This window comes from Rhododendron vialii, chromosome 12a (assembly GCF_030253575.1).
Source record: "Rhododendron vialii isolate Sample 1 chromosome 12a, ASM3025357v1".
Taxonomy (NCBI): Eukaryota; Viridiplantae; Streptophyta; class Magnoliopsida; order Ericales; family Ericaceae; genus Rhododendron; species Rhododendron vialii.
Window position 1 is genome coordinate 29,128,067 of NC_080568.1, and position 26,103 is coordinate 29,154,169.

The 26,103-nt window shown below is 40.5% G+C and overlaps 5 protein-coding genes and 1 non-coding gene across 8 annotated transcripts; 2 read left to right on the forward strand and 4 right to left on the reverse strand.

Annotated features, from left to right (window-relative positions):
- Positions 1–2,201: 2,201 nt before the first annotated feature.
- LOC131310655 (galactinol--sucrose galactosyltransferase-like) lies at positions 2,202–5,848 on the forward strand. The gene is made up of 4 exons (XM_058337808.1): positions 2,202–3,782; positions 3,978–4,155; positions 4,237–4,604; positions 5,145–5,848. The coding sequence occupies exons 1-4, from the start codon at positions 2,433–2,435 to the stop codon at positions 5,712–5,714; spliced, it is 2,466 nt and encodes an 821-aa protein (XP_058193791.1). The 5' UTR covers positions 2,202–2,432; the 3' UTR covers positions 5,715–5,848.
- A 642-nt stretch (positions 5,849–6,490) lies between these two features.
- Positions 6,491–11,795, reverse strand: LOC131310587 (putative pentatricopeptide repeat-containing protein At1g64310). Of its 3 annotated transcripts, none has more exons than XM_058337689.1 (4): positions 9,859–11,795; positions 8,415–8,521; positions 7,749–7,913; positions 6,491–7,260 (listed from the first exon to the last, which is right to left on the reverse strand). In XM_058337689.1, exon 1 carries the CDS (start codon positions 11,610–11,612, stop codon positions 9,966–9,968), a length of 1,647 nt encoding a protein of 548 aa, XP_058193672.1. In that variant the 5' UTR covers positions 11,613–11,795; the 3' UTR covers positions 6,491–7,260; positions 7,749–7,913; positions 8,415–8,521; positions 9,859–9,965. The 3 variants fall into 3 exon arrangements, with proteins under 3 accessions (XP_058193672.1, XP_058193671.1, XP_058193673.1); XM_058337688.1 differs by having other exon boundaries at positions 8,415–8,547; positions 9,859–11,794; XM_058337690.1 differs by lacking the exon at positions 8,415–8,521.
- On the forward strand, positions 6,904–7,760 carry LOC131310590 (oleosin H2-like). Its single transcript, XM_058337694.1, has one exon. The coding sequence runs from the start codon at positions 6,904–6,906 to the stop codon at positions 7,357–7,359; it is 456 nt and encodes a 151-aa protein (XP_058193677.1). The 3' UTR covers positions 7,360–7,760.
- A 398-nt stretch (positions 11,796–12,193) lies between the features above and the next one.
- LOC131310589 (histone deacetylase 6) lies at positions 12,194–19,293 on the reverse strand. Its single transcript, XM_058337692.1, has 6 exons — positions 18,631–19,293; positions 16,118–16,558; positions 15,876–16,018; positions 13,783–13,873; positions 13,542–13,681; positions 12,194–12,676 (listed from the first exon to the last, which is right to left on the reverse strand). Exons 1-6 carry the CDS (start codon positions 19,171–19,173, stop codon positions 12,607–12,609), a joined length of 1,428 nt encoding a protein of 475 aa, XP_058193675.1. The 5' UTR covers positions 19,174–19,293; the 3' UTR covers positions 12,194–12,606.
- A 1,912-nt stretch (positions 19,294–21,205) lies between these two features.
- Positions 21,206–21,313, reverse strand: LOC131312182 (small nucleolar RNA snoR100). The gene has a single exon (XR_009195759.1). It is a non-coding gene; the product is annotated as a small nucleolar RNA snoR100 (small nucleolar RNA).
- A 1,600-nt stretch (positions 21,314–22,913) lies between these two features.
- Positions 22,914–25,920, reverse strand: LOC131310588 (uncharacterized). Its single transcript, XM_058337691.1, has 9 exons — positions 25,423–25,920; positions 25,110–25,296; positions 24,874–25,007; positions 24,667–24,779; positions 24,318–24,561; positions 24,046–24,201; positions 23,604–23,683; positions 23,447–23,496; positions 22,914–23,108 (listed from the first exon to the last, which is right to left on the reverse strand). The coding sequence occupies exons 1-9, from the start codon at positions 25,819–25,821 to the stop codon at positions 22,972–22,974; spliced, it is 1,500 nt and encodes a 499-aa protein (XP_058193674.1). The 5' UTR covers positions 25,822–25,920; the 3' UTR covers positions 22,914–22,971.
- Positions 25,921–26,103: the final 183 nt, after the last annotated feature.

A 26,103-nucleotide genomic window follows, 5' to 3' on the forward strand; every position in this document is an offset into this window, starting at 1 on the left:
TTAATCTCGTTATTCAAAAGTGTTTTGTATGGTCCGGATTTTAAAAAACTCTTCCAGAAAAAAAAAATTTAAAATACGGACCATCGATTACCGAGACGGATAGTGAGACATTGAGTGGTGGGTGTAGTCTTGCTAAAAAAAGAGCCAGTAATGCTACACACACAACAAAAATGCATAAATTTTGTGCGCAGATTTGTTGTGGGGTCCACTACGGATCCTATATAAACGGTCCAAGCTGTTCATTAAATGTAAAATATTTTTTCGATACTTATAAATGCTCGATTTAATTATTTAACTTTTCATTTGGATTTCAAGATAATGAAAAGTTGGATGATTTAATCGAGCACCTATAGATATCGGATTGAGCTGATTTTTCGCGGAGGACCTTGAAAAAATGTTTTACATTTTATAAACGACTTGGATCATTTGTGTGGGCCCTACAAACGGAACTGTGCGTGATCTGTGTAGAGAAAGTATGTGTGAACAGACTTACTGTTTCTAAAGCAGAAAGTCTACACACACATACAATCTGTGCATAGATTTCGTTGTGGGGCCCACCACGGATCCCACACAAATCATCCGAGCCGTTTATTAAATGTAAAACATTTTTTCAAAGGTCCCCGTAAAAAATAATCTCAATCTGATACCTATAGGTGCTCGATCCAACCATATAACTTTTCATTATCCAGAAATCTAAATGAAAAGTTAGATAGTTGGATGAAGCACCAATATGTGTTGGATGAAGCACCTATAGGTATTGGATTGAGCTTATTTTTTACGGGGACCCTTGAAAAAATGTTTTACATTTAATGAACGACTTAGATGATTTGTGTAAAACTCGTGGTGGGCGCCACAAAGAAATCTGTGTACAGATTGCTATGTGTGTAGCAAAGTTCTTTCTAAAGAGAGGCTCACCGTCGTCTCACTACCAGAGACACTCTGCACCAATACCATTCATATGTGGAGCACTGAATTGACCGTTGCACCCCTCCCACCTAGTTGCTACTAGAACGACCCTTTCGAAAAGAAAAAAAAAAGAACATCATAAAATCAGGGACTAAACAATAATTGTAGAAACATCTTAAAATCAGTGAACCGACACTAAAGCCGCCTTCAGCAGAGGTTGACACTTGGCAGGAGCCCAATTTTTTTTTTTTTTTTGAGTCTCTGGTTCAACTTCCATCCTCGTGCTGTCGATTCTTACATACGAGTGATTTTGTCACTCTCCCAAATTGTCTACGGAAGTGCCAAAATCAATTCATATTCATTTTGTCACTCTCTAAAAGTTACTCATTCCGTCCCTAAATCAGTGTCCGACGCGCAAAATTAGCCTTTACAAAACATGCATATTTTCTATTAAAAAATTTAATTTTTTTTCACAATCGAATAGAACTCATTGCTATCTATTGATTTGTGAAAAAAAATTAATTTTTTTAACTAAACAAATGCATCTTTTTGAAGGCCTAGTTTTGCACGCCGGACACTTATTTAGGGACGGAGGGAGTAACAATTTGGAGAATAACAAAATCAACTCATATTGATTTTGGAGTGCCATTAACAATTTGGAGAGTAGCAAAATCACTCCCTTCTTATATTGAATCAATGCATGAATAAGTGTATCTTTGTTTTGATTTTTTTTTTCCCCGTCAATATTGTATACGTTAGCGGAGTTAACCGGATGTTAGTATGTTAGTTAATAGAGAATTCAGAGGCTATCCATAGTCATGAACCCCGCCCTTTGTGGGACTTGAACTTCGACCGCTACTGGAGGAGAAAATGAAACAACCAACTCACCAAGCTTGTTTTGATTAAGCCTTCCAATAGTGTATGATGCAATTGATCTTCCAAACTAATCGGTCAATGAGCTCGGATTTCGAGTTAGCAAAAGTATATATGAGAAACCACTGCTAGTGCAGTTGGTTGTCTCTTTTTCCCCTCCGTGCAGACCTCGGTTCGAGCCCCACGAGGGGCGGGCTTTGGACGCCAGGACTATGGATAGCTTCTGGACCTCCCGGTATTAATTCTAATACCTCATTAACTCCCGTCAATTAATGTATATACAATACTAGCCAAAAAAAAAGAAAAAAACAGAAGTACATTTACCAAAATGAACACATGCCAAGAAAAAATGAGCATGGCAAACAGCTCTAGCTAGAAGGCACTCCGTCCATACATTTCTTCTCTCCAAGGCTCACAGTCTCAGCTCACTAGCTACCAAAGATTAGGACACTCTGCACCATTCATATGTGGAGCACTGAATTGACCGTTGTACCCCTCCCCCCTAGTTGCCACTAGAACGACCCTTTTGAAAGAAGAAAAAAAAAACACAGTTCTCCAACTTGCTGCTTGTTCTCATACATCTGCAAAACACAGCCACCATTATCTCTTCTGTTAATAACAGAGGTCCATTTTCTCTCCTCCTAGATTTCTCCATGTCTTCTCTTCTTTCCCTATATATACCAGCCTTCCTTTCTTTCCCTGATCAAACCATCACAAGCTTCCTTCCTTCCTCTTCTCTGTCTCTCGCTTGTGCGCGTGCAAACACACAAATCGTTAGCATGCCTCCAAGCTTGAGCAAAGGCGGCATCGAAGTAGCGGGGATTGAGGACGGTCAAGCATCATCCTCGATCACCCTGGAAGGATCAACTTTTTTCGCCAATGGCCATCCTGTTCTCACTCACGTCCCTTCTAACATCATCTCAACACCCTCTCCTTTCCTCTCCAAAAACTTGAACAAAAACGCAGTCGGCTGCTTCGTTGGCTTCGACGCGACCAAGTTGAAAAGTCGCCACGTGGCATCCTTGGGCAAGCTCAGAAACGTAAACTTCATGAGCATATTCAGGTTCAAGGTCTGGTGGACCACCCACTGGGTTGGAACCCAAGGAAAAGACATCCAACCCGAGACCCAAATGGTGCTCCTTGAAAAGTCCACTTCGGGTCGTCCCTACGTTTTGCTACTTCCAATCCTGGAGGAACAGTTCAGAGCTTCCCTACAGGCTGGCAGCGACGACGACGTGGACATCTGCGTGGAGAGTGGGTCCACCAAAGTACGGGCAAACAACTTCAGAAGCTGTTTGTACATGCACGTCGGTGACGACCCATATCAACTGGTCAAGGACGCCATGAAGGTCATTAGGGTCCATTTGGGAACATTCAAATTACTAGAAGAAAAATGCCCTCCAAATATAGTGGACAAATTCGGATGGTGCACTTGGGATGCATTTTACCTTAAGGTACACCCCAAAGGGGTGTGGGAAGGTGTCAAGGGCCTAGTGGAAGGTGGGGCCCCTCCGGGATTAGTCCTAATAGATGATGGGTGGCAGTCTATTGCCCATGATGATGATGACCCCACCAATGGCCAAGAAGGGATGAATCGGACGGCCGCAGGTGAGCAAATGCCATGTAGGCTAATAAAATTTGAAGAGAACCATAAGTTTAGGGACTATGTTAGTCCTAGGGTACCCCATGATAAGGGCATGGGGGCCTTTGTTAGGGACATTAAAGAGGAATTTAAGAGTGTAGAAAATGTGTATGTTTGGCATGCACTTTGTGGGTACTGGGGTGGGATTAGGCCTAACGTCAATGGCATGCCTGAGTGTAGGGTAATTTCTCCCAAGTTATCGGAGGGTTTGGAGATGACTATGGAGGATCTGGCCGTGGACAAGATTGTGAACAATGGGGTCGGGTTGGTGCCGCCGGAGACAGTGGACCGGATGTACGAAGGGCTCCACTCGCACCTCGAGTCTGTCGGGATCGATGGTGTCAAGGTTGACGTGATACATGTGAGTGTTTTCTCGAACCCCCTCTCTCTCACACGCGTTGCTATACGCGTTCGCTTGTTATGCATTTTTAGGCTCGCACTTTCCCGACGCTAACGCTTTCACAAACAACTATACAACTTTTGTGCATTCAGTTCTTGCAATTTTTTGTGCATGGAGTAGTGCTAGTAATAATAAACAGCAATTTTGTGCATGCAGATACTTGAAATGCTAGCAGAGGAATATGGTGGGAGGGTGGAGTTGGCTAAAGCATATTACAAGGCATTGACTGATTCAGTGAGGAAACATTTCAAAGGGAATGGGGTGATTGCTAGCATGGAGCACTGCAATGACTTCATGTACCTCGGAACCGAGGCGATCGCTCTCGGTCGCGTAGGTACGTGTTCATTGATCAGATTTCAAAAGTGTTCATTGAGAGAAACTATATTAAGAAATTGCTCTGTTTCAATGTTGACAGGAGATGATTTCTGGTGCACTGATCCGTCCGGGGACCCGAACGGGACCTTCTGGCTCCAAGGCTGCCACATGGTGCATTGCGCGTACAACAGCCTGTGGATGGGGAACTTCATCCACCCTGACTGGGACATGTTCCAGTCGACTCACCCTTGCGCCGGATTCCACGCCGCGTCCCGAGCCATCTCCGGCGGACCCATCTACGTTAGCGACTCAGTCGGGAAGCACGATTTCCAGTTGCTCAGGAGCTTGGTGTTACCTGATGGGTCTGTCTTGCGCTGCCGGTGTTACGCGCTCCCGACCCGAGATTGTTTGTTTGAAGATCCGTTGCATGATGGCAAAACCATGCTCAAGATTTGGAACCTCAACAAAGTAAGACTCTCTCTCTCTCTCTCTCTCACACACATTCACACATATTAGAAATCTCGAAACGTAGGAATCTAAGGCACGACCGTGCAACATTGATGGTCCTAATGTACGTACTAGGACAGGGAGAGAACTTCTGGGAAACGGAGGCTGTCACGTCTCTCTTAGTGAACCCAGGGACCATTACCAAGCATGGACGGCCTGAATGGGGCCAACACCAATGTTGTCCCTTAAGGGATAGCAGGGTCCCGGGCTTTTAAATAGGATAGATGTTAACAAGTGCCCCTAGAGCAATACTGGTTACGTGAGGAGGCAAAAAGAATAGGGTTGTGGAACATTTTTGTTTTGTTAAAAATCACTCCTACGATGTGATTCGATCAAGAATTTCGGATTCGCAAACCAGCTCTTCTATGATGTCCCGGTGAATGGTTCATTCCTCCGAACCGTAAACTAAAACCACCTTTGACATTTCCATATTTTGTTCATCAAGCAGTACTTAAGCCATTCTTCTAATCCAATTTTTCTCTGGCTTGAATCTCCAAACAGTTCACTGGAGTTCTTGGGGCTTTTAACTGCCAAGGAGGGGGATGGTGCCCAGAATCCAGGCGAAACATAAGTGCAAGCCATTGTTCACACACTGTGACCTGTTTGGCTGGCCCAAAAGATGTAGAATGGGCCACTGGCGAAAACCCAATTCCCATCAAAGGAGTTGACACTTTTGCCATATACATGTCCCAACAAAAGGAAATAAAACTATTGAAGCCATCAGAAAGCCTGGAAATTTCCCTCCAGCCATTTGACTATGAACTTCTCACAATCTCTCCTGTCAAGAATTTACCGGGTAAAGCGGTCCAGTTTGCTCCGATCGGATTGGTCAACATGCTCAACTCCGGTGGTGCGCTCCAGACGCTAGAGTTCAATGATCATGGGGGTTCGGTACTAGTTGGAGTGAGGGGTGCAGGGGAGATGAAGGCTTTTGCATCAGAAAAGCCGGTGATGTGCCAAATTGATGGTGCGGATGTGGATTTCTATTATGATTATGACGATCGGATGGTCACGGTTCAAGTTCCGTGGCCCAATTATTCGAGACTATCGTGGATCAAGTACTTGTTTTGAGGTTTAAAGAATTGTCTACTCTCATTCAAGCTTTGTATCCTACACTGGTGTAATGGGTGAAAGCTTTAGTGTGAATTTGTGTGCGCTGAAATTCTGTTCTTGAACCTTGAGTTTATCTTAATTGCTGTTTCTTTGTTGAAAATAAAGTTACATGACTAAAACCGGAAGGTTGATAATGTGTTTCTTGACACCCAAACAGAGACTTGGAACTCTTCACAACCCATAATTTGTACTAATTATTATTATTATTATTTTTTTGGGTATGAATTTGGGTCTGAGTTACTTATGAGGCATGGGGTTGATCAAAACATTGAAATGCGACCAAACAAGCAAAATGCAATAACGCATAATGTATAAATGAAGACACTGATTCCCCAAATACCCCTGCACGTTCGGCTAGCAAAATGAGGACTTAAAAGAATTTGATCTTTGAGAAAGAAAATTCAATTTTTTTTTTTTTATAAATTGAAAGAACTCATTTTTATGTAGTAACTTGTGTGGAAAATTTTGTTTTTGATTTTTGACAAAAATAAATAATTTATACATTTTTATTTTAAAGACCGAACAACTTTTTTGGAATGGAGGCGGTAACTTCTATATCAACTCTGGTAACATCACATAACTTCTATATCAACTCTGGTAACATCACATCACATTCTCAGCCTGTGTTTACAATGGCTAATGAAAAATCAACTTCAACACCCAAAAGCTACATGCCTTCCTAATCTTAGTTATAAAAAAAAAAAAAAAAAAAACCTCACTGATATAGCCAACCGGAACAAACAAATTATATTGATTTAGGCAAAAATACATTGGTTTAGGCATTTCTGAATTTGTTTCTCACGTGCCAAGCCATGGTCGCTGCTCACAACAAAACAAAGTAAAGAGGTGCAGGGAAAACAGATAGCCTCGAACTAATAAGCCATCTAGCTATACATGAAAGAGATGAAGCTTAAGACCTGTTCCTCATGCAAGCCTCCACAACCCCTTTCTCAAACAAGTGTCGCCCCTCTCCCACGTGTCCACCCCTCCCCTCTTTAAAACTCCACATACACAGCTCCCTGAACATGCACTACCACTACTCTGCATCCCTTCCACCCACACCTCCTCTCTCTCTCTCTCTCTCTCTCTCTCTCTCTCAAGAAAAAGACTTTAACAAACCCAGTCTAGCCCATTCCACCACCGTGCCATGGCTGAGCACCGCCAGCAAGACCCGCAGCAGCAGCAACGCCCTGGCGGCGATGCCAGGGGGCTCCTCCAGGAAAAAGGTCCTTCCAAGCAACAAATTCTGGCAGTTGTCGCTGGAGTCCCCATCGGGGGCTTCTTCCTCGTCCTCTCCGGGCTGATTCTCACCGGGACACTAATCGGTTTGGCTCTGACCACGCCACTCTTTGTTATCTGTAGCCCAGTTCTGGTCCCTGCCGCCCTCACCATCGCGTTAGCCGTTGCTGGGTTCCTGACGTCTGGTGCGTTTGGGATCACAGCTTTGTCTTCTCTCTCCTGGATCATCAACTTCCTCCGCCAGTCGGGCCGCATGCCGGAGCAGCTGGAGCAAGCCAAGCGTCGTGTGCAGGAGACGACAGGTCAGGTAGGCCAGAAGGCGAGGGAAGCCGGCCAGAAGGCCCAGGAACAAACAAGGACATAGAGTAGTGAGATTGTGGGCCTCAGCACGGCTCATATGAGGTGCTATATGGTCTTATGACTCTTATCTCTATGCATGTTGAGAAATGGGTTTGGTTCTGTCCTTTATGGTTTTGCTTTGTTAATGTATAGTTGGTCTGCAGTGGGGTTTATTAGACTTGTACTTAAGTTTCTGTTTATGGTGGGGTTTATAAACATGCAAGAGATGTATGTAATAAAGTGGGTGGTGTGAGTGGTAAGGTACCACCACATAGTAGTGATCTTGTATGTCTATTTTGGGGTACTTTATTATTTTGTGTTTGGCTTTTCATTTAAACTTTCTGATGTTTCTTTTTACAATTTATTTGGGTTTTTAATTGACTCCCTAATGTTTCTTAAACCAAAGAAATATACCTCTTTCATACACATGCCTGCATGCATGGACATTGTGAGATTTGTGGTGGTTTTCAGCAGATGAAGTCACTTGGTTTGGTCTGATTCAGTTGATGTCTTCAAATGCCCGTTCGTCTAGCGAATCATAAAGAGTTCAGCTTGATTCTCGTCTCTTTTGCTGTCTTCCTGTAAATAAAGGCATGGGAGAACAATGAGCAACTCCAAAAAGTCATTGCTCTTGAAATAGTAAATGAAGCTACAATTTGAATGGTCGAGAGAATCTCCAACTCAGATATACAAATACATTTTTTATTTGAAACCTAGAGAAGAGAAGACAATTAAGAAATTGTGGAAAATTTTTACTGTGCTGAATTCTTTTGCTATTCTCTTCTCTACCAAACGATAGAAGAGAGTTACTTTGTTATGATTTTTTCCTCTCCCCCCTTTCTTTGCCGTTTTCTTCTCTACGAATCCTAAGGTTTCTCTCATGGTTTGAAGGGAGGGGCGGAGTCCGGGAGTCCAGATTTTTGGGTAGTTCATATGTGTAAGCCGTGTCTAGGTCCAATTAGAGAAGCTTGTTTGGCAAAGGATGGGAGACAGGAAATTTGCAAATCAGTGGTGTCCCCAATGTTGGCCTGAACTGGGGTAAGGGAAAAACTGTTAGCAAGCTTAGAAGTTTGTACTTACACAAGGAAGTCGCAGGATCCGAAGTTGCAACACGTAAGCCCGGGGGGTTCGCTAGACGATAGCAGCTGCTTCTCACCAACTGTTTGTGATCAAATTGCATGTCTGGTCTGATTCATCATGAGAAAACCAAACCCTGATGAAAGAGGGAAGAAGTAAATAATAGAATGCAAATAGATTCCAGTGTCCAAACTCATGCAAGTTTAATGTTTATTGACAAGAAACTCACGAGCAAATGCACCCATGATTGAAGCTAACACCAAGAAGAAGAGCAAAAGACAAAAGCTCTATTGATCTACAAACAGAGATGCCATGAGAAGTTACTTGGCCTTGGTGACGATTTGAGGCCTTCATCGACAGTACGTGTCACTTCACACAGTTGATCATATATCAAGCAATCTTTGTTCTTTGCATTCTCTCCATTATACATATCACGTTTTATTTGCAAACCGCTAAGCTTTTTCATCTCCTTCTTGACGCATGGATTTAACATACTGGAATAACGTCAAGGCATTGTTACATCGAATATAAAACGCGGACACACCGGAGTTGTTCTCATGGGATTTTGATGGAGGGTCGAGAGATGGATAGAAAGATGGGGTGATGAGTGGGGAGGAACAAAGATGGGGTGATGAGCTGGGGGAACTTATTGGAAACCAAAAGATGGGGTGATACGTGGGGAGAAATTTATTGCAAACCGTGCAGAGAGATGTTGAAGCTTTGAGAACCTAAGAATGCAAAGCCACCATTTTTTAGTCTCAACTGTAGAAACAAGGTTTACAAATTGAAGTCAATGTGCAGGCCAATTTAGAGTACACACAGTGTTCATTACTGGTAAACCATGAGGTACTTGGTCCATGATAGTATAACTACACACGCAAGGTGGTACATCCACTCAAGGTTTACTCAGTAAGAGAACAAGAAGATGATATCCAGAGGTACATGTAAGCATGCCTTTGAATGTTAAACAGTAGTATTGATTTCAAACAAGCAATCAATGACTCAAAATCTTCACAGATAGTGTTTGTTCTACGATGATTCCATGGTCTTGTTTTTCTTCTTTTGGTAATCCGGTAGGTCAGAAGGACCGGAACTAATTCCACCAAACTGAAACTTAGGTCGCGTGGCCGCACCTTCGGATCCCCTTTCCACAGCTAATTTGCAAAAGCGTTCGCTTGCGGGGAGGGTGGCCCAAAGAATTTTTCTCTTAATGGTAGTCAAACTAGAAACTTGTGCTTATAAGATTGTAATACCTTCCCTCTCCTTACCATTTAGCTAATCCATTGTATTTACCATACTTCACATACTGGTTATCTATGATTCTATTGTGAGCTTCTTTATGTATAGGGGGAGTGATGCATTTTAAAACAAGGAAAGTGAAGAAGAAGAAAAAAAACTATATACAGTCAGCTAAACGTCATGAGAAAGGGCTTTTCCAATGCCTTACCTCTTCAAGAAGCTTCCTGCTGTTAAAACAGTTCCTCCGTATTATGCACATGGATGCAATCTGGTAAAACAGTTTCCTAGTGAAGCATCTGCTTAAAAGCTGACCGATCAAATCCAGCTTATCCCTGCCATCTTTCTCATCTCAGCATTCATACCATCCCTCAACTTCTTAGCCTCATCCCACCTCCCATCACCAGCGTATACATTAGAAAGCATAACTCTGTACCTACTTTCCTCTGGCTTATCTTCAATGAACTTGTGAGCTATGACTTCTGCCAATTCAGAATTCCCAAGAGCGTCACAGCATGATAAGAGTGCTCCCCAAACACTGGAATCCACTGGTTCTGGCAAAGACTGGATAAAACTATACGTCTCTTCCAACTCTCCAGCCATCCCGAGAAGCTTTATGAGGTAAACATAATGCTCTATTCTAGGACTGATGCCAAACTCATCTTTCATTCTTCTAAAATATTCGCGACCTTCTTTGGCAAGACCAGAATGGCAGCAAGCGCAAAGGAGAGCTGAGAAAGTAGATTCACTCGGTTCAAATCCCTTTTCTAGCATCTCCTTGAAAATTTCAAAGGCCTCAGAAGCAAGTCCATGCAAACCTAGACCAGAAATTACTGAATTATAAGAAACGGTGTTCCTTTCAAGTATGCTATCGAAAACCTTAATCCCTAAGTGCAAGAATCCACACTTGAAGTACATGTCGATTAGAGCTGAAGATACCATTATTTCCGACTCAAACCCATGTCGAAGAACATAACAATGTAGTTCGCTGCCAGGTCCCACAATTGCTAATTGAGCAGTAGCAGCTAGCAAACTAGCGAGCAATATGGGATCAGCCTTTTTACCTTCCGCGCTCATTTTCTTGAAGAACATTAACGACTTTTCAGAGTTTCCAGATTGACCAAATCCAGTTATTAAAGCAGACCAAGTAACAAGATCCGGCTCTGATAAACTTCCAAAAACTTGTAGTGCTGAATCCAAACACTTGCATCTTGAGTACATACTAACAAGTACACTGCCTATATGAGCAATAGAATCAAAACCCAATTTCAAACAAAATCCATGAACCCCTTGCCCAATTTCAAGCAAACTAGGATCCACTAAACTTGAAATTAACCCAACCAGAGTATACCCATCGGGCTTCTTTCCCTCGCTTCGCATCAAACTAAACAACTCTAACCCTTTATCCCAATACCCACAAAACCCATAACCAGAAACCATTGAATTCCACAAAACTAAATCTGGATCACCAATACAATTGAACACCAGTCTTGCTTCATCAACAAAGCCTAGTTTCGAATAACCTGCCACAAGTGCACTACTAACAATATGGTCCAATCCTAAACTCGAAACTACAACTCCTCCATGAACAAGTCTTAACCCTAAAACATCAGAATTTTCAGCACAACCGCGCAAAATGCACGCGAATGTGAAGTTATCAGGCTTTGTTTCTGAGCAAAGCATCTGCTTAAAAAGGCTAAATGCATCAGTAAACTTGTGGTCTGTGGCGTATGCTCTGATTATGGAGTTCCAGAGGTAGACGCTTCGGTGGGGTGTTTCGTCGAACAGGTTACGGGCAGAGAAAAGGTCGTGGTTGATGGCGTAGAATCTTATGATTCTGGTCGCGTAAAACGGGTCATGTGAGAGATGGGTTTTGGTGATTAAAGCGTGCAGTTGTTGGGTTTTTGATAGAGGTTGGTGAAGCCTCGAGAGTTCGAGGAGCAGTGAACGGAATTGGATGCACATTTATGTGTGAAACTATATTATCATCTGCTTTACTTATAACATATGCTGAAGATGGAAATGCAAATTTGTAGAGGAGAATGAATAGATGAAGAGAGAGAGTGAGTGTGTGTTAGCCGAGGGATATGTCCTCAAGGGAACAATCTTCGAATGTGCATCCAATAATTTTAAAAACATGTGTATTTCAAATCGGTGTTAATAGCACTATTCAAAAAGAGAGAATGAGTCTCTTGTTTTCTTTATTAAACGGCCATGTTAGACTTTATTTGTGATAGCACTACTCAAAAAGAGAGAATGAGTCTCTTGTTTTCTTTATTAGACGGTCATGTAAGACTTTATTTGTGGGTTTTTTTTAATCGATGTTCATAAAACTGCTCTCACTACTCATAAGGAAATAATGAGTCTCTTGTTTCTTTGATTGGGCTTATATGTGGATTCTTTCTGATCGTACTTCGATGATCACAAGATTCACAACGTTTCTTTTTCCAGACCTCGTAGTGAACCTCAATGAACAGTCTATGAAGTTCTTCGTTCACAACCAAAAACAACCTACAAAGAGCGAACAATAGATGGGAGTGGGGGAATCACGAGCAATCTCAATCTAATTTCCATTTCAAAGCGCCAGTCCTTTGAGCCATTTGGCAACATTGCAAAAAGATGCAACAAATTTGCGCACATCTAAAAATGCAGAGTTTAGTTAATCATACCAAAACTCACTCCTGTCATCCGTAGAAACCAACTCCTTGGCTGTACAATGCCAGGACCATTATCCTTCTATGCTAATACATAATTCTACAATCTACTCCATACTACTTCAAGAGCTGAAGGGGTACAAGGAGGGTGGGGAGTAGGGAAATAGAGCAAACAAATGGTACATCAATGACTCGGCATGCGTTAAGCACCTACTCCAAATTATGTAAATTTTCCCTTCACAAAGAAAATTGACGGAGCGTGAATTGTAAACCCTAATGGTGACCCGTACAGCTTTTCATCCATATCAAGATGGAGTATGTGCATCTGTCATAGTCTCGTCTTTGATCTCTTTTTTGATTCCATCTGCGGCATCCCTGGGAAACAAATCAAAACTTCCACTCAGACGAACGGATAAATACAAAGCCAGCAACTAAACCATTAGCTACTACATTCATGCAAGTTCCTCGCCGCCTTTATTTATTTAGAACTAATAAACCGAGAAGAAAAGCAACAATACAAAACGGAAAAGTAAAGTGGGAAGTTATGAAAGCATTATCCTACGCCTTGCGTTAGTTGCATACTCAAAATGAGAAAAATGAACTGCTGTGTGTTTGCGTTTGTCGGGCAATGTGTGTGAGGGAAACAAGGAGACAATTAGTGACATATCAGTATAATCGTCAAAAAACATAGACTTGTAATTGTCAAACTATTCGCAGGTGAGACGAACATGTACAAAAGTTGCTGTCTTTGCCATCAAGATGACAATAGCATGCTGCCTCTTGGAAGATGAAATTAGCAATTAGGATAATTAAGTCCAAGCCAAATCTTTCTGCTATTGGCAATGAAATTCCCTCCTGCCCACAAAAGAAGAAAACAAATGCAAAACTCAATATGCACAACTGGTGTCTTGGTCCATTTGTATCTTGCTGCACTACATTTGGGAAGAAAGAGGTTCGGAATCTGTGTCTCTGAAAGACTTCAGTAATCAGGTTGCACAGGAACATCGAGTAAACCTCATTCGGGATATTCAAATGCATTCGGTTCTGAGGCAAAGGTTGTTTGAAAGGAGGCCCTAATACTTAAAGTGCCTTGTGGACTAACATTTTGAGCTCAGACTCTTATTTTCCCCTATCTTGATGAGCATAATAAACTAGTCTAACAAAGAGAATGGTATTTTCTTTTACCACTAGAACAAAATTCATCTGCATATTGATCTGTAGATAAAACACCAAAGCTTACCTCATTTCCGTTTTCACACTAGGGCGACTATCAGAGTTTAAGCTTTGAAACCGAGGTTTCTCATCTTCATCGGCATCAGATTCATACTCCTCACCATTCCATATGCGCTGTTTTGGTCTTCGATCCATAGCTTCTTCCGCCTACATACAAGCAAATCCTCCAGTGACAATGATGTATAATAAGGGCATAGTTTAGGATTGACATGGCAAATTTATCAAGAGTCCAGTTCAGTATGGCAAACCTCTTCAGGAACTTGAGTAATGGGAGGTGTTGTTTGAAATTGTACACTAGGTGCATTTGGCAATCTCGAGAGTTGCTCAAGAAGCATGTTCCTGCAAAAATTTAGCAAGTTCGTTTTAAATGTTAAAGTCCATTTACAAAATAGTCAAACACAGCAATCTCACACAAAACATATGATTCAGCAACCATTTCAACTGTTACTTCATCTGAAGCAAATCCACACCAATACATGGTACCATCTCAACAATGTTTCCACCATTATCGATGGAAAAAGCACTGAAGTGGGCCAGGCTGAAAACTGAAGAGAACACCAAATGCTGTGGTTTCTCAAGGAAGAACAAAGGAAGGCCAACAACAGAAGAAGGCATAACGGTTCTCTGTCTGACACCCTGTCTCACTTGCATATAGAATGGAGGAGAGGGCGGGGCATTCTTAAAGGAGTCTGAATTTAAAATGGGGAAAATGGAATTAGAGAAGTTCAGGTCTTAGTGAAAATAGATGCTTCACTTGGAACTTCACAAAACCATACCTTATCAATTTTGGTACACTAGTAGCAGTTACTCCCTCCGTCCCAATTTGTTTGTCCCCTTTTAAACTTTGCATGTCCACAACTGTTTGTCCATTTGACTTTTTGGATGAATGAAATTCCCTTTTTACCCTTGCTTTTCTACAATAAAGTAACTATTCAAAAAAGTTGAAGAGCAAAAATTGGAAATTTTAGCATCTCTAGGTGCAATCACTGTGTTTACTAAAAAAGTAGGGGAAAATGACGGCCAAGGACGTGTTTTGATAATTAAAACCCGCCAAGGATATTTTCAGCATTAACAAATGTTCTCAGCATGTCCTTGACGGGTATTAATTATCAAATCATGTCATGGGCCGTCATTTTCCCAAAAAGTTGGGTTCCCAAAATTGGACAAACAAATTAGGATGGAGGGAGTATTGTTTTACAGGGATTTTGCTATAACTATGAACTCAATTGGCCATATGCAAGGATGTGTTCACAATTCTTTGAAAAAAGAACAAAGCACATGACAGACTTGCAATATTTTATGGGAAGGGAAAAACACAATTAGCACGAAATCCATAATCCAACTGAGGGGTACCAGACATTGACATCCATGAGTATACAACTTGCAAAATATCACCCTCTTATCCTAGACATAGCCCTTAAAGCGATGCTTCTATCCACCCAACACTCTACAAAGCTACGCACACGTGAACCATCAACGCTGCTAATAAGATAGGCTTAGAGAAACACTATTGTGTGCACAATGAGAAACAGAAAATTCAAAAGTTGCTTACACTTGTATTACACAAACAATGCAAGGCAAGCACCCATTTCCTAACTGGTCAAAAGTCAAATAACTTGCTCGAACAATTGTCCTCCCGAGAAAATTTATTCAAGAAGACTATACATACATGCATCTGCATGTGTGAAGAATTAATTCCACTGATATCTGAAAACCAAGATGATAATCCCTTTGGCTTACCAATCGACCCAATAATCCTAGACTGCCCCCAAAATCACCAGTCATAGGAAAGAGACATTGTGGCCCAGTGGCTTCCCCGTAATGGACTATAAATTCCACTTGTGATGCATCTTAGATAAATTTAAGTGCTCAATATTTAGGAAAGCTTTGGAAGGAATGAATAAATCAAAGAAAAATGGGACGTTAGCTGTGTGCTTGAAACTTGGAACCAAAGTGCCCCAGCAGCTCTTGACAAGTTGTGCGAGATATGTCCTAAGATTATACCTCTAGGCAATGATTCAGGCATATGATAGGTAGCCAAACACAATACTGCAAAATTTCCCTACAAACTCCAATTAACTAATAATGCTCATCATTACATAGTCTCCTTGATTCACGAGCATATATGTATTGAAAACCAGTCTGGCATTGTTGCAGAAGCCAACAATGCCCTCAAACAGCATAAAATTTTTCAGTTTTCCAACTAAACCATGTTGAGTCTAAGAATACATCTCATTCAGTAGAATATGACAATTAGTCATCTAACAACTTTTTAACTATCAGAGCAGAGATAATTAGCACTAAGCCTCTAATTGATGCTACAAAGGTCACTCAAAATTACCTTATCTTTTCCAGATCTTTGGTTGAGTTCAGGTTATCCATGGGCATTGGTTCAACATGAAGAGTGTAATCAGGCCCAAAGTATTCATAGTACTCATTGTAAGGCAATTTATTATCAGGTTCCACTCCCACAGCGACTGCAGTCTACGACAAATCAAAAAACTTAACTTAAACACAAAGGATTCATTAGACAAAAGGTTGAAGTTAAATATGAATAGCAAAGGTGCAGAGAGAGAGAAATACCTCATAACACCAGCAGCGTGCAACATTCCGAATCGTATAGCCTCCCCCACCCAATACCATTAGAGGGACATTGAAAGATCTAAGAAAACGAAGGCAATCCGCATGACCTTTGACAGACAAGTTGAAGCACCCCAATCTGTCACCAGCCAACGAATCTGCTCCACATTGGAGGACAACTGCATCCGGCTGGTAAACCTCCATAACTTTTTGGAGGATGGGACGAAATAGACCACGGAAACTCGCATCATCAATTCCATCGTTTAAGGGGACATTCAGCGCATAGTACTTACCACGCCCTGCCCCAATGTCTTTAATATGCCCAGTTCCAGGAAAGAAGTCTCCAAATTTGTGGAAAGACACAGTCATCACTCTGTCTGTGGTGAAAAATGCCTCCTCAACACCATCTCCATGGTGGACGTCGATATCTACATACAGTACCCGCTGCCCGGCAAAAATGAATGGATCAGCAAAATTGTGTTCATAAGAAAGATGGAAGAGTTATAGTACTATGACCATTTATCAACCTCAATGTGTAGCACTAAAACAAGGACAAAAAAGGCACACTGTAATAGTTTATGCGCCAATAAGAAATAGAAAAGCGTTAAGAGTCTCTTCAGTTACATAATATGTTTCAAACACCTAAAATCCTTTACGTACTATCATTCAAACACCAGAAATCCTGTCCTGAACAATATATAATCCCACATATGGTTTGCCCAAAAAGTTGAAGTTACTAAAACATGGCAGATTGTGTAAAGTTTGTGGGGCAAACGAGAGAAAGAAACCAAATATGTTACTAGTGAGACAAGAAAAAATCGGATGCAACACAACAAGAACCTACACAAAGATTGAAAAAGAAAAAAATCAAATCAAATTGTAGTATTTCATTACAATGTGTCGGCCAATTATTATCAGCAAATAATTGGATAAATAATGAGTGGGTTGGGAGGTGATTATGATTAGTTTTTCATACAAGGAGTAACAACACATACTAACTTTGTGTAAAGGGCAACTGAAAAGGAGGAACAAGTTTCAGAACCAGTCAAGGAGTAACGACACATACGTACTTTATTGAGTAAAGGGCCTATGTTCCATAGATAAGCATACCAAAAAACTCAATAAAAGCTTGTTTAAGATTAGTTTGTCACGTTAACAAATCAAGTTTGAACATATTTTCTAGCTCATTAATTAGGCTCATTCAACTTATGATATATGAAGAATCCAAATTAAACAAGATAAACTCATGATCAGCTCGATTAAAGCTTGTTGAAGTTTGGCTAGCCTTATAAATAAACAAGTTTGAATAAATTGCGAGGCTCATCAAATTTTCAAAGCAAGATTGAACAATGAATCCACCACTCGCTCGTTTGACTTGTTTATCAGCCCTATTCCCACTAAGCTTGGTTTAACTAACTAGAGATGGCTAAATATTACTATAAACAAAACCAAACTTCCCTATACCTATTAGGTCATTGCTAGTTGCTACTAATTTCAAATTATGAATGTGAAAATCCAAGCTTGACTGTATTTCAATATATTTATGAAGCTCATAAGTTTTCAAACCAAACTTGAACAACTCACTACTTGTTCGTTCGACTCGTTTATCGGCCCTACTCCCACTATGTTTGGTTTAACTAGCTGGAGATGGCAACATATCACAACATATACCAAACTTCTCTATATCTGACAGGCACTTGCTAGTGATTCCACTTTTGAGTGTCAAAATGAAACAGAGATAGATATGGAGATGGAGAAAACTTATGCACCCTCTGAACCTTGAGGAGCTCAAGGTTGCCCAAGATGATATTGTTAACCTACTAACTTTAAGTTTAATGCCACATAAACATGTCTCTATGCCTGGTTTAACTAACTAGAGATGGCTAAATAATACAAGATACACCAAACTTCTCTAAATTTTCTTTGGGTAATGCAGGGTGTCTTGGGCCAACTTGTGTGCACAAACTAATCCCTATAGCCTCTCTCACAACCATTTCACCCGCTTACATAGGGTGATCTGACTCTAGTGTTTGGGCCAAGAGGAATCAAACCTAAAATTAGGCCCCTTTTAGTTGCACAGTTGCACAGAAAGGATGGAAAAATTAACTTTCCCATAACTTTCTGTGCGTTCAATTACCAAGAAAGTTATAGAACCCATAGCTTTAACTTTTCCACTAGAAAACACTTTTCTGCAAAATAGATCTTGTCAAAAGAGAGGAATTTTAGTTTTTTTTGCAAGATTTCTTGTCGATATAACACACGGGAAAATAAACTTCATTTTTCTTTGCTCACCTCACTTCACTTTTCCTGACAATCCATTTCCCCTGCAACATTCCTAACATTCCTGACAACTGAACAGAGCCCAGGAGCAAACCCTAAGTCCCAAGCCGAGGCCACTAGGCCAACCCATTGGGTTGAAACTTCTCTATATCTATTGGGCAGTTGCTAGAGGTAATTCCAATTATGAATGTAAAAATCAAATAGAGATAGAAATGGAGAAGAGACAAATTACATACCCTGTGAACCTTGAGGAGCTCAAGGATGCCCAAAACGATGTCGTTAACATAGCAGAACCCCGAGGCCTCGGACTTCTTCGCATGATGCAACCCCCCGGCCCAATTGAGCGCGATATCCGCGTCCTGCCGGTTCAGCTTGACCGCGGCCCCGATGGAGCCCCCGGTGGAGGCCTGGCAGAAGGAGAAGAGGCCGTCGAAGACAGGGCAGTCCTCGCCGACGTTGAAGCGCTTGAGGTTGCGGGCGTGGGTGTGGTCGTGGACGGTCTCGGGGGTGACGGAGGAGAGGAAGTCGACGTAGTCGTCGGAGTGGAAGCGGCGGATGTCGTGGGGGCCGGCGGGGAAGGGGCGGTTGATCTCCATGCGGCGGTGGAGGGAGTAGTGGATGATGAGATTGTGGGACATGCGGATGCGGTGGGGCTTCATGGGGTGGCCCTGGCCGTAGTAGTAGTCGCCGATCGAGGGCTCGTAGAAGTAGGTCACGCGCCGCTTCTTGGCGTCGGGGCCCGATGGCAGGGAGGCTCCGCCTAGAGCCGAATCGTCCATCTCTCTCTCTCTCTCTCTCTCTCTCTCTCTCTCTCTTTCTTTCTTCCTTCTTCCCTTTCCCTCTCCTCCCTCCTCTCTCTCTCTCTCTCTCTCTCTCTAATGAGCAAAACAATGTGCTTTATATCTGAGCTTGTATAGATTTGACATTTGAGTCCAACTCAAACTTTTTTTTTTTTTGATCCGCAGTCCAACTCAAACTTATGAGTTTAACCAGTCGAAAATATTAGTACTAATATTTATGCTTTCATTCAAGTCTAGTCCAACAAATCAAACATTTATCTTGTAATATAAATAGGTTTATCAATATACGTATAAAATTGTAAAATATTATAATTTAAGCTTATAGTACTTTTTGTGCATGTACAAATTATAAAAAAATTTATTTTGTCTAAACGTTTATAACATATTCAATGAAATTCTTATGAGTTAATATACATATTTCAGGTTTGTGAACTTAAGCCGAATACTGTCAAATTCAAGATTGGCTCATTTAGGCCCAGTTCTGTTAGAATTCTTATTTTTAAATACTTATTTTTCGTTTCACGAGACATGTCATTCTCTCACAATACATCACTTTTAATAAATACATATGTAATTATTTTCTTCAACGGAACGGAGCCTTATTGAAAAAGTCTAAAATTGAGGCTCAAATTCGATTCATTTTTTTTTGGACAAAACAGACAATTTCATTGCTCAAAAAGAATAAAAGAATAGAAAATTGCCTGGAGGCTACAAAATCCCATCATCCAGAACCCGTCGTTGGCTACATAAACCTCAACGATTGAGTTATCCAAAGACGAATCCAGTTTGGTGGGCACTCACCTTTGCACATGAATTGAACTCAAAGGAATCTTGTACAGTTCGTGAACAACTCGGTTGATTTGCAGCTCTATCCGTTAAGTACAGAACTCGATGTCTTCGAAGATCCGTCGGTATTCGGCCTAGAGACCAAGGTCATGTCCAGTTTTCCCAGTATCCAAGTCTAGTTTGGGCCTGATAAAAAACGAAATCTAGATTGGGCTTTTTTTGGGCCCGTGATGGGTCCACGTCAATAATTAAAGAGAAAATGATAGCCAATGATATGTTTTGACAATTAATACCAGCCAAAGACATTTTCAGTATTAACAAATATTTTTAGCATGTCTTTGATAGGTATTAATTATCAAAATACGTCCTAGGCCGTTATTTTCCCACAATTAAAAGTTTAAAACGGTTCATTTTTTGCAAAATTCGTCAAGTATATTATCCACGCAGCAATGATTGCACCATTCAATCGCCAACCAAAAATTGTTAGGTTCGTGCAACAATCGATAAGCAATGAGTTGATTTTTTATGCAAGCTGATTTTTATGTGTATAATAATGTACTTGATGAGATCTACAAAATGAGCTATTTCCATAGTTGTTGGGTCCTAAACTGGACCGGACTAGATATTAGGAAAACAGGACAGGGCCTTGGTGGGTGCTCTGCATACTTGATATGAGATTCGGACACGTATAAATATGTTGGGTCTAAGTGCATTAGTAGAAAATTTGGGGGCACGTTCGAAACTCTTGACGGCGATATAGAAATGCCCTGAAAGGTTGTTACCCTTTTGGTTTAAATGGACTACACATGATCCCGCCTTAACACATGATCGTTTCACGTCCTCCGGGAAATGACCAAGAGAAACTTAAATGTTCATCGGGTTGCAGGGACGGAACCAGAATTTTACCCTAGTAGTGGCGAAATATATACTAAAAAAATAAAAACATACATTACAATATTAATAGTCATCGGCTCTAGAAAAAATTAAAATAACATAATAAAAACTATAGTAAATAATGTTTTTCATTTGCACATGGAGTATGAAAAAAGACTAATTTTAATTTTGGGCATCGATAATGCCACTCCAACAACAACAACAACAGAACTCATGTAGTCCCCAATTATTGGGGATATGAGCGGGAAGGATTGGAGACAGACCTAACTTTTGATAATATGTACAAAGTGACTGATCTCAGAGTACCATTTAAATAGCAACCCCCTATATGTGTTTTGTTGCGGAACCATACATCCAGATCAAAGCCAAATGGCATCAGAGATGACAGGCCTAAAGAGCCAATTCAATTTATGTGCACATTATCATGTTTCCTTCATTGATAGTCCAAAGCATCGGTATGCACAAAGATAATGTCACTCTCTAAATTTATAATGTCACTCCTCAGATCCCTATATGGATTTTTCCAAATTGATAACCGCACTCCCAAGCATTATAAATTGAGAAGTGACATTATAATTAAATTTCCTTAATTTTTTAGGTTAAGTTATTTTAGGGTTATAATTAATGTAGAGTTTTTTTTCTTAATTACACATCATCATTTATATTATTTCACTTTAGCCCATTAAATTTAGTTTTAGAATATTTTTTTTGGTCTCCTTTCTTGAAAAAAAATAAAAGATTTATAACTAGTATATAATAAAAAATAAGAAAAAAAATCTAACAGTGGCGAAACTATATAAGTTATGGATAATTTTTTTTCATAAATAATAATTGAATTTTATAAAAAAATTTGTCGTGGTCCCGGTCCCGTCCTTGCGGAGTTGTATCTATAAATAACATGATGAGGCGTGATGTTGGTGAAGCATGCGCTCCGTGAACCTAACTGATGCGTTCATATTCTCGCGAAGAAAGCATTTTGGATGGATGAGAATTATGTTTGCAGCTTTTGCTTCTGGCATGGCTTGTTTTTCCTACTGTGTCGTGATCAGGACTGGATCCGGTCAATTTGGCTACCGACCAGTTCAGTTCATTTGGTGCATTTGGGCCGTCTAAAAGTGTTTTGGATGACTCAGATTTGAAGAAGGTGTTTTTGATTTTATTTCTCTAAAACACCTCTTTAAATTTGGGCCGTCTAAAACACTTTTGAACAGCCCGAATGCACCAAATGGACCGAACTGGTCGATAGCAAATTGACCAAATCTGCCCCCGTCGTGATCAACTTCGTTCGCTCGGATGGTGTAAGTGGTTCCAATGAATCCAATACCCTTGACTCATTTACATTTCCTAATGGTTGATTCAAGTTGCAGTTAAACAAGCAATACATTTGCTACAATTCTTTCCGCCAAAATAATACAGACCAAAGTGAAAAAAAAGAAAGAAAAGAAATGGCAAACCCAGTGCACGAGGTTCCTGCCAAAGCGAAAAAAACGTACAAAAAAATAACCCTTACTAAACTTGAACCGATAGGGAACAATATCGCATCGCCATGCCGAAGAATATTTAGACCAATGGGGATGTATATTGTATCTGACTACATGAAACCAACTAAGAAGAGAAAAAAAAAAAAACAAAAAAACAAAGCAAGGCGGCATCTGGATAGGCCGGTTAGGGATATATCAGAACCCGTTTTCGCTGCAGAGTAACATGTAGTGAGAAAAGTGAAGTGGACTATGGCTGGAAAATCTAACTAACAAAAAATTGAGCTGTGCTACGTGCACAGCAGCGGTTTTCTCCCGCTTCGGGTCGCAAAAAGATGATCGGAGCCTCTCATTTTATTCAAAATATGTCGTTTAAGGTAGCCTAAATTCTGAAGTGATTTTGGGTGTTTTGTTAACGCCTCTAACGATATCGAACGAAGCTCATTTTTTATAGAGACCTTAAACGACATATTTTGAACAAAATGAGCGGCTCCGATCATCTTTTTGCGACCCGAGGCGGGAGAAAACCGCTGCTGTGCACATAGCTTTTCTGCAAAAAATTATCATATATGCATGTTTATTTTGCTTTTTATTTGGAGTATTTTTGTTTGTTTTTAATCTAGTGTGACAAAGAATGAAGATCGGCGTAGTACGTTTCGAACCATCCTTCAATGATCTTGACCTCCACTTTTCTTTGATCTATCAACCACTGTGGATCAGTTTTCGTTGGCGTAAGAATATCCAAGCAATGGGATCCTGCAGGATTAATTAACACGCTAAAATTTTGAACAAAATTTTAGACCAAGTGATTTTTCACACTGTATGTTTAGCTAAGAAATGGAACCAGAAATGATTTCATAAATGGTGCAGAGGCGACCGAGACTTTTCAGAGGTCTAAAGCGAAAATGAAAGATGAGAATTTTTTTGTTGGACTAATATAAGGCTGTCAAAATAGGAAGGACCCATAAAAGCTTGTAAATTTTTGGAGGCCTAAAGTGACTGCATCTCGAGGTTACTACCATGACATTATTCTTGTAAAAGATTAAGCATAAAATATTGTGCAATGTAGTTTAAAATGGTTGAGGAGCACACACCTTTAGCAGTATGAACAGCAAGAAGAGTGTCCGATAAGTTCTCTAACACCCTGTGTTGAAAATAATTAGAATAGGATCGATGGAGCTAAGTCAAAAGTAGGTGAATCTTTCAATTTCTTTTCCTAGTATTTAAAAATGTACGTTGAGTCTAATTTACCCTCCACTGCTGTAAGGATCTCTGAGACCGTTGGAGAAAATGATGTTGCTAGCAAATCTACGGAGAACCAATTTTATATCCTGCAAATGCATTATAAATATTAGTCTTGTGCTTGGGTTAAGAATTTGAATAAAAATAAATTATTGAGGATTAGGAGGGAGAGTTTGATTAATTATTACAAAAGTGGCTAGAAGTGAATAAATAGTTACTACTACCTCCATTCCAAAATATTTATCTGATCTGCAGAATTTGAACGTAAAAGTAGTACATTTTTTTTAAGAACTCCAAAAAAAATTTAAATTAAAAGAATTCATTGATATCTAGTCAATTGTTGAAACTTTTTCAAAATTTTTACATTATATTTAAGTTCTTGTTCTGCGGACCCAACAAATATTTTGGTACGGAGAGAGTGTCCATCAAACATAAGGAAAAAAGAACTTACATGACCACCATAGTAGGTTGTGATCCAGTGCGGCCGAGGTGAGACCCCATACAGACTTCTGCAACCATTGATGAATTGCTTTAGATTGAAAGGATCTGGTTGAAACATTGTGTCGTTCACGCCAATGCCCACTGGTATCACCAGCTCACTGCATACCTGCCCAAAAATAATTCAATTATAATATAAGGAAAAAAAGAGTGGGCATCGGAAGGTGCTCAGTTCGAGTCCTTATTGTTTAATACAAGACCACAAGGATAGCTATATAGACTTACTTGCCAAGTCCAGCCATCTAATTTCGATGTCGTATAGTATTCTTTGAAGGGATAGCAAGTCATGTTTCCAGCGACAGCAACAAAGCCGGCAAATATCCGGCCAAGAATATCGGTTCCTTCATTTGCTCCGTCGATTCTCTCACAGACCTGTGAAACAGGGTACGACGGCGGACTATCATATTGAGCTGCAATGGCATATATTAACTCTAAGACTCCCTTGAAGTCCCCGGAATTATCCAACGGCCTGCAAATTAAATGAAGAAAACAATTGGGCAAGCGCTACTAATTAAGGCTTTTCAAATCATGAAATAGATTGAAGATAAGGGCAGCTGGGGAATGTGCAATTTACGTGCAAGTCCTGAATTTCTTGCTAAGGATGGAGAGACCGTTCGGCTTGGAAGCGACTCTATCGATCTCAGACCATGATTTCCTTATTCTTTCGTAGCAACTATTACTAACTTCCTGCAAGAGTATTCCATGATTACTATTGTTATCACTTATGGTTGAATGTAGGTTGAAAATTAAGAAAATAAATGCAAGATTTTCAGAGATTTACTTTGAAATCCTTGGTAACAACTGAATAGTATGCATCTCGTGGGGTGGTGTCGTCAAAGTAAAGGATAGGAGCTGATGAAGCTAGAGCTCCAAGAGCAACATGGGGATACTTCAGCCGGAACCATGAAGCTAACACTTTACAATGAACATAGAAAAGATATATTAGAACAGCTAGTACAAGAAAGCAATATTGCCTTCTCCTTAAATGTACTATGGATAATAATTTTTAGTACTTACTTCCCCCATAGGACCCTCCGACAACAATAACCGGTGAATTATGTGCGGATAGTTTTTTCTTCAAGTAGATGATCACCTCTGCATAATCCGCAAGAGCCTGAGCCGAATTGAAATAACCACGAGTGCTGTCATTGCTCATCGCCTCGTCCGTTGTTCCAAATGGTATAGAATGTCCGTAGAATCGATGCTGATATCAGAAAAAGAATTTTCTAATGTAAAAATTTGATGATCACTCTTTCAAACGTTCAATAGTTTGCCATCCAATACATCAATACATGTATTTGTACTAAAATATGACTTAATTTGTTTATACCTCTATGTAAACTTGCAGAGCTTTGAAATGAGGAGCATTCTCTGAAAGAAACCCAACTGCACCCATTTGCACATCAAGTGGCTGCTCATCACCAAAGTAGACAAAGATTGGAGCACTTTCTTTTGCACCACCCCAATACTTGGAGTTGATTACATATTTTTGCTTAAAAGTTGCATAGCTCTCCGGCCTGTAGTTGAAGTGATCAAGTGTTTGGTTGTAAAAGAAGGTTTCCATGTCATTTGATGCAGAGGCTGAGATGGTATTGGATGGGCCTCTAGTGAATGTTCCATGGAGTATACTGAGCCTTGGGATTTTGTGGGGTAAGGTAGCAGAAACAGAGGTGAGAAGGATTAGGAGAGAGAAATGAACCAATAGAAATGGAAGAGTGAGAGAGTTCATGGCAGAGAGCTCGATGGAGTATCTTTGGTGCTTTATGCAAAGAGTTTGTCAGAAACACACAATTATATGAGATTGCCTTATTCATGGACCAGCCATGAATAGCTTGTTCATGGAAAACGCGCAATCTCAGTCGTCCGTTTCGGCAATCAACGGTTGAGATATGTTTTTAATCTTTGACCGTTAATAAATATTTGGGTTATTTACCTAGACAACCCTCCACGTTTACCCGTTTTTCACGGTCACCCCCTCTGCGAATTTTCGCTACGGCCAGACCCCCTCATT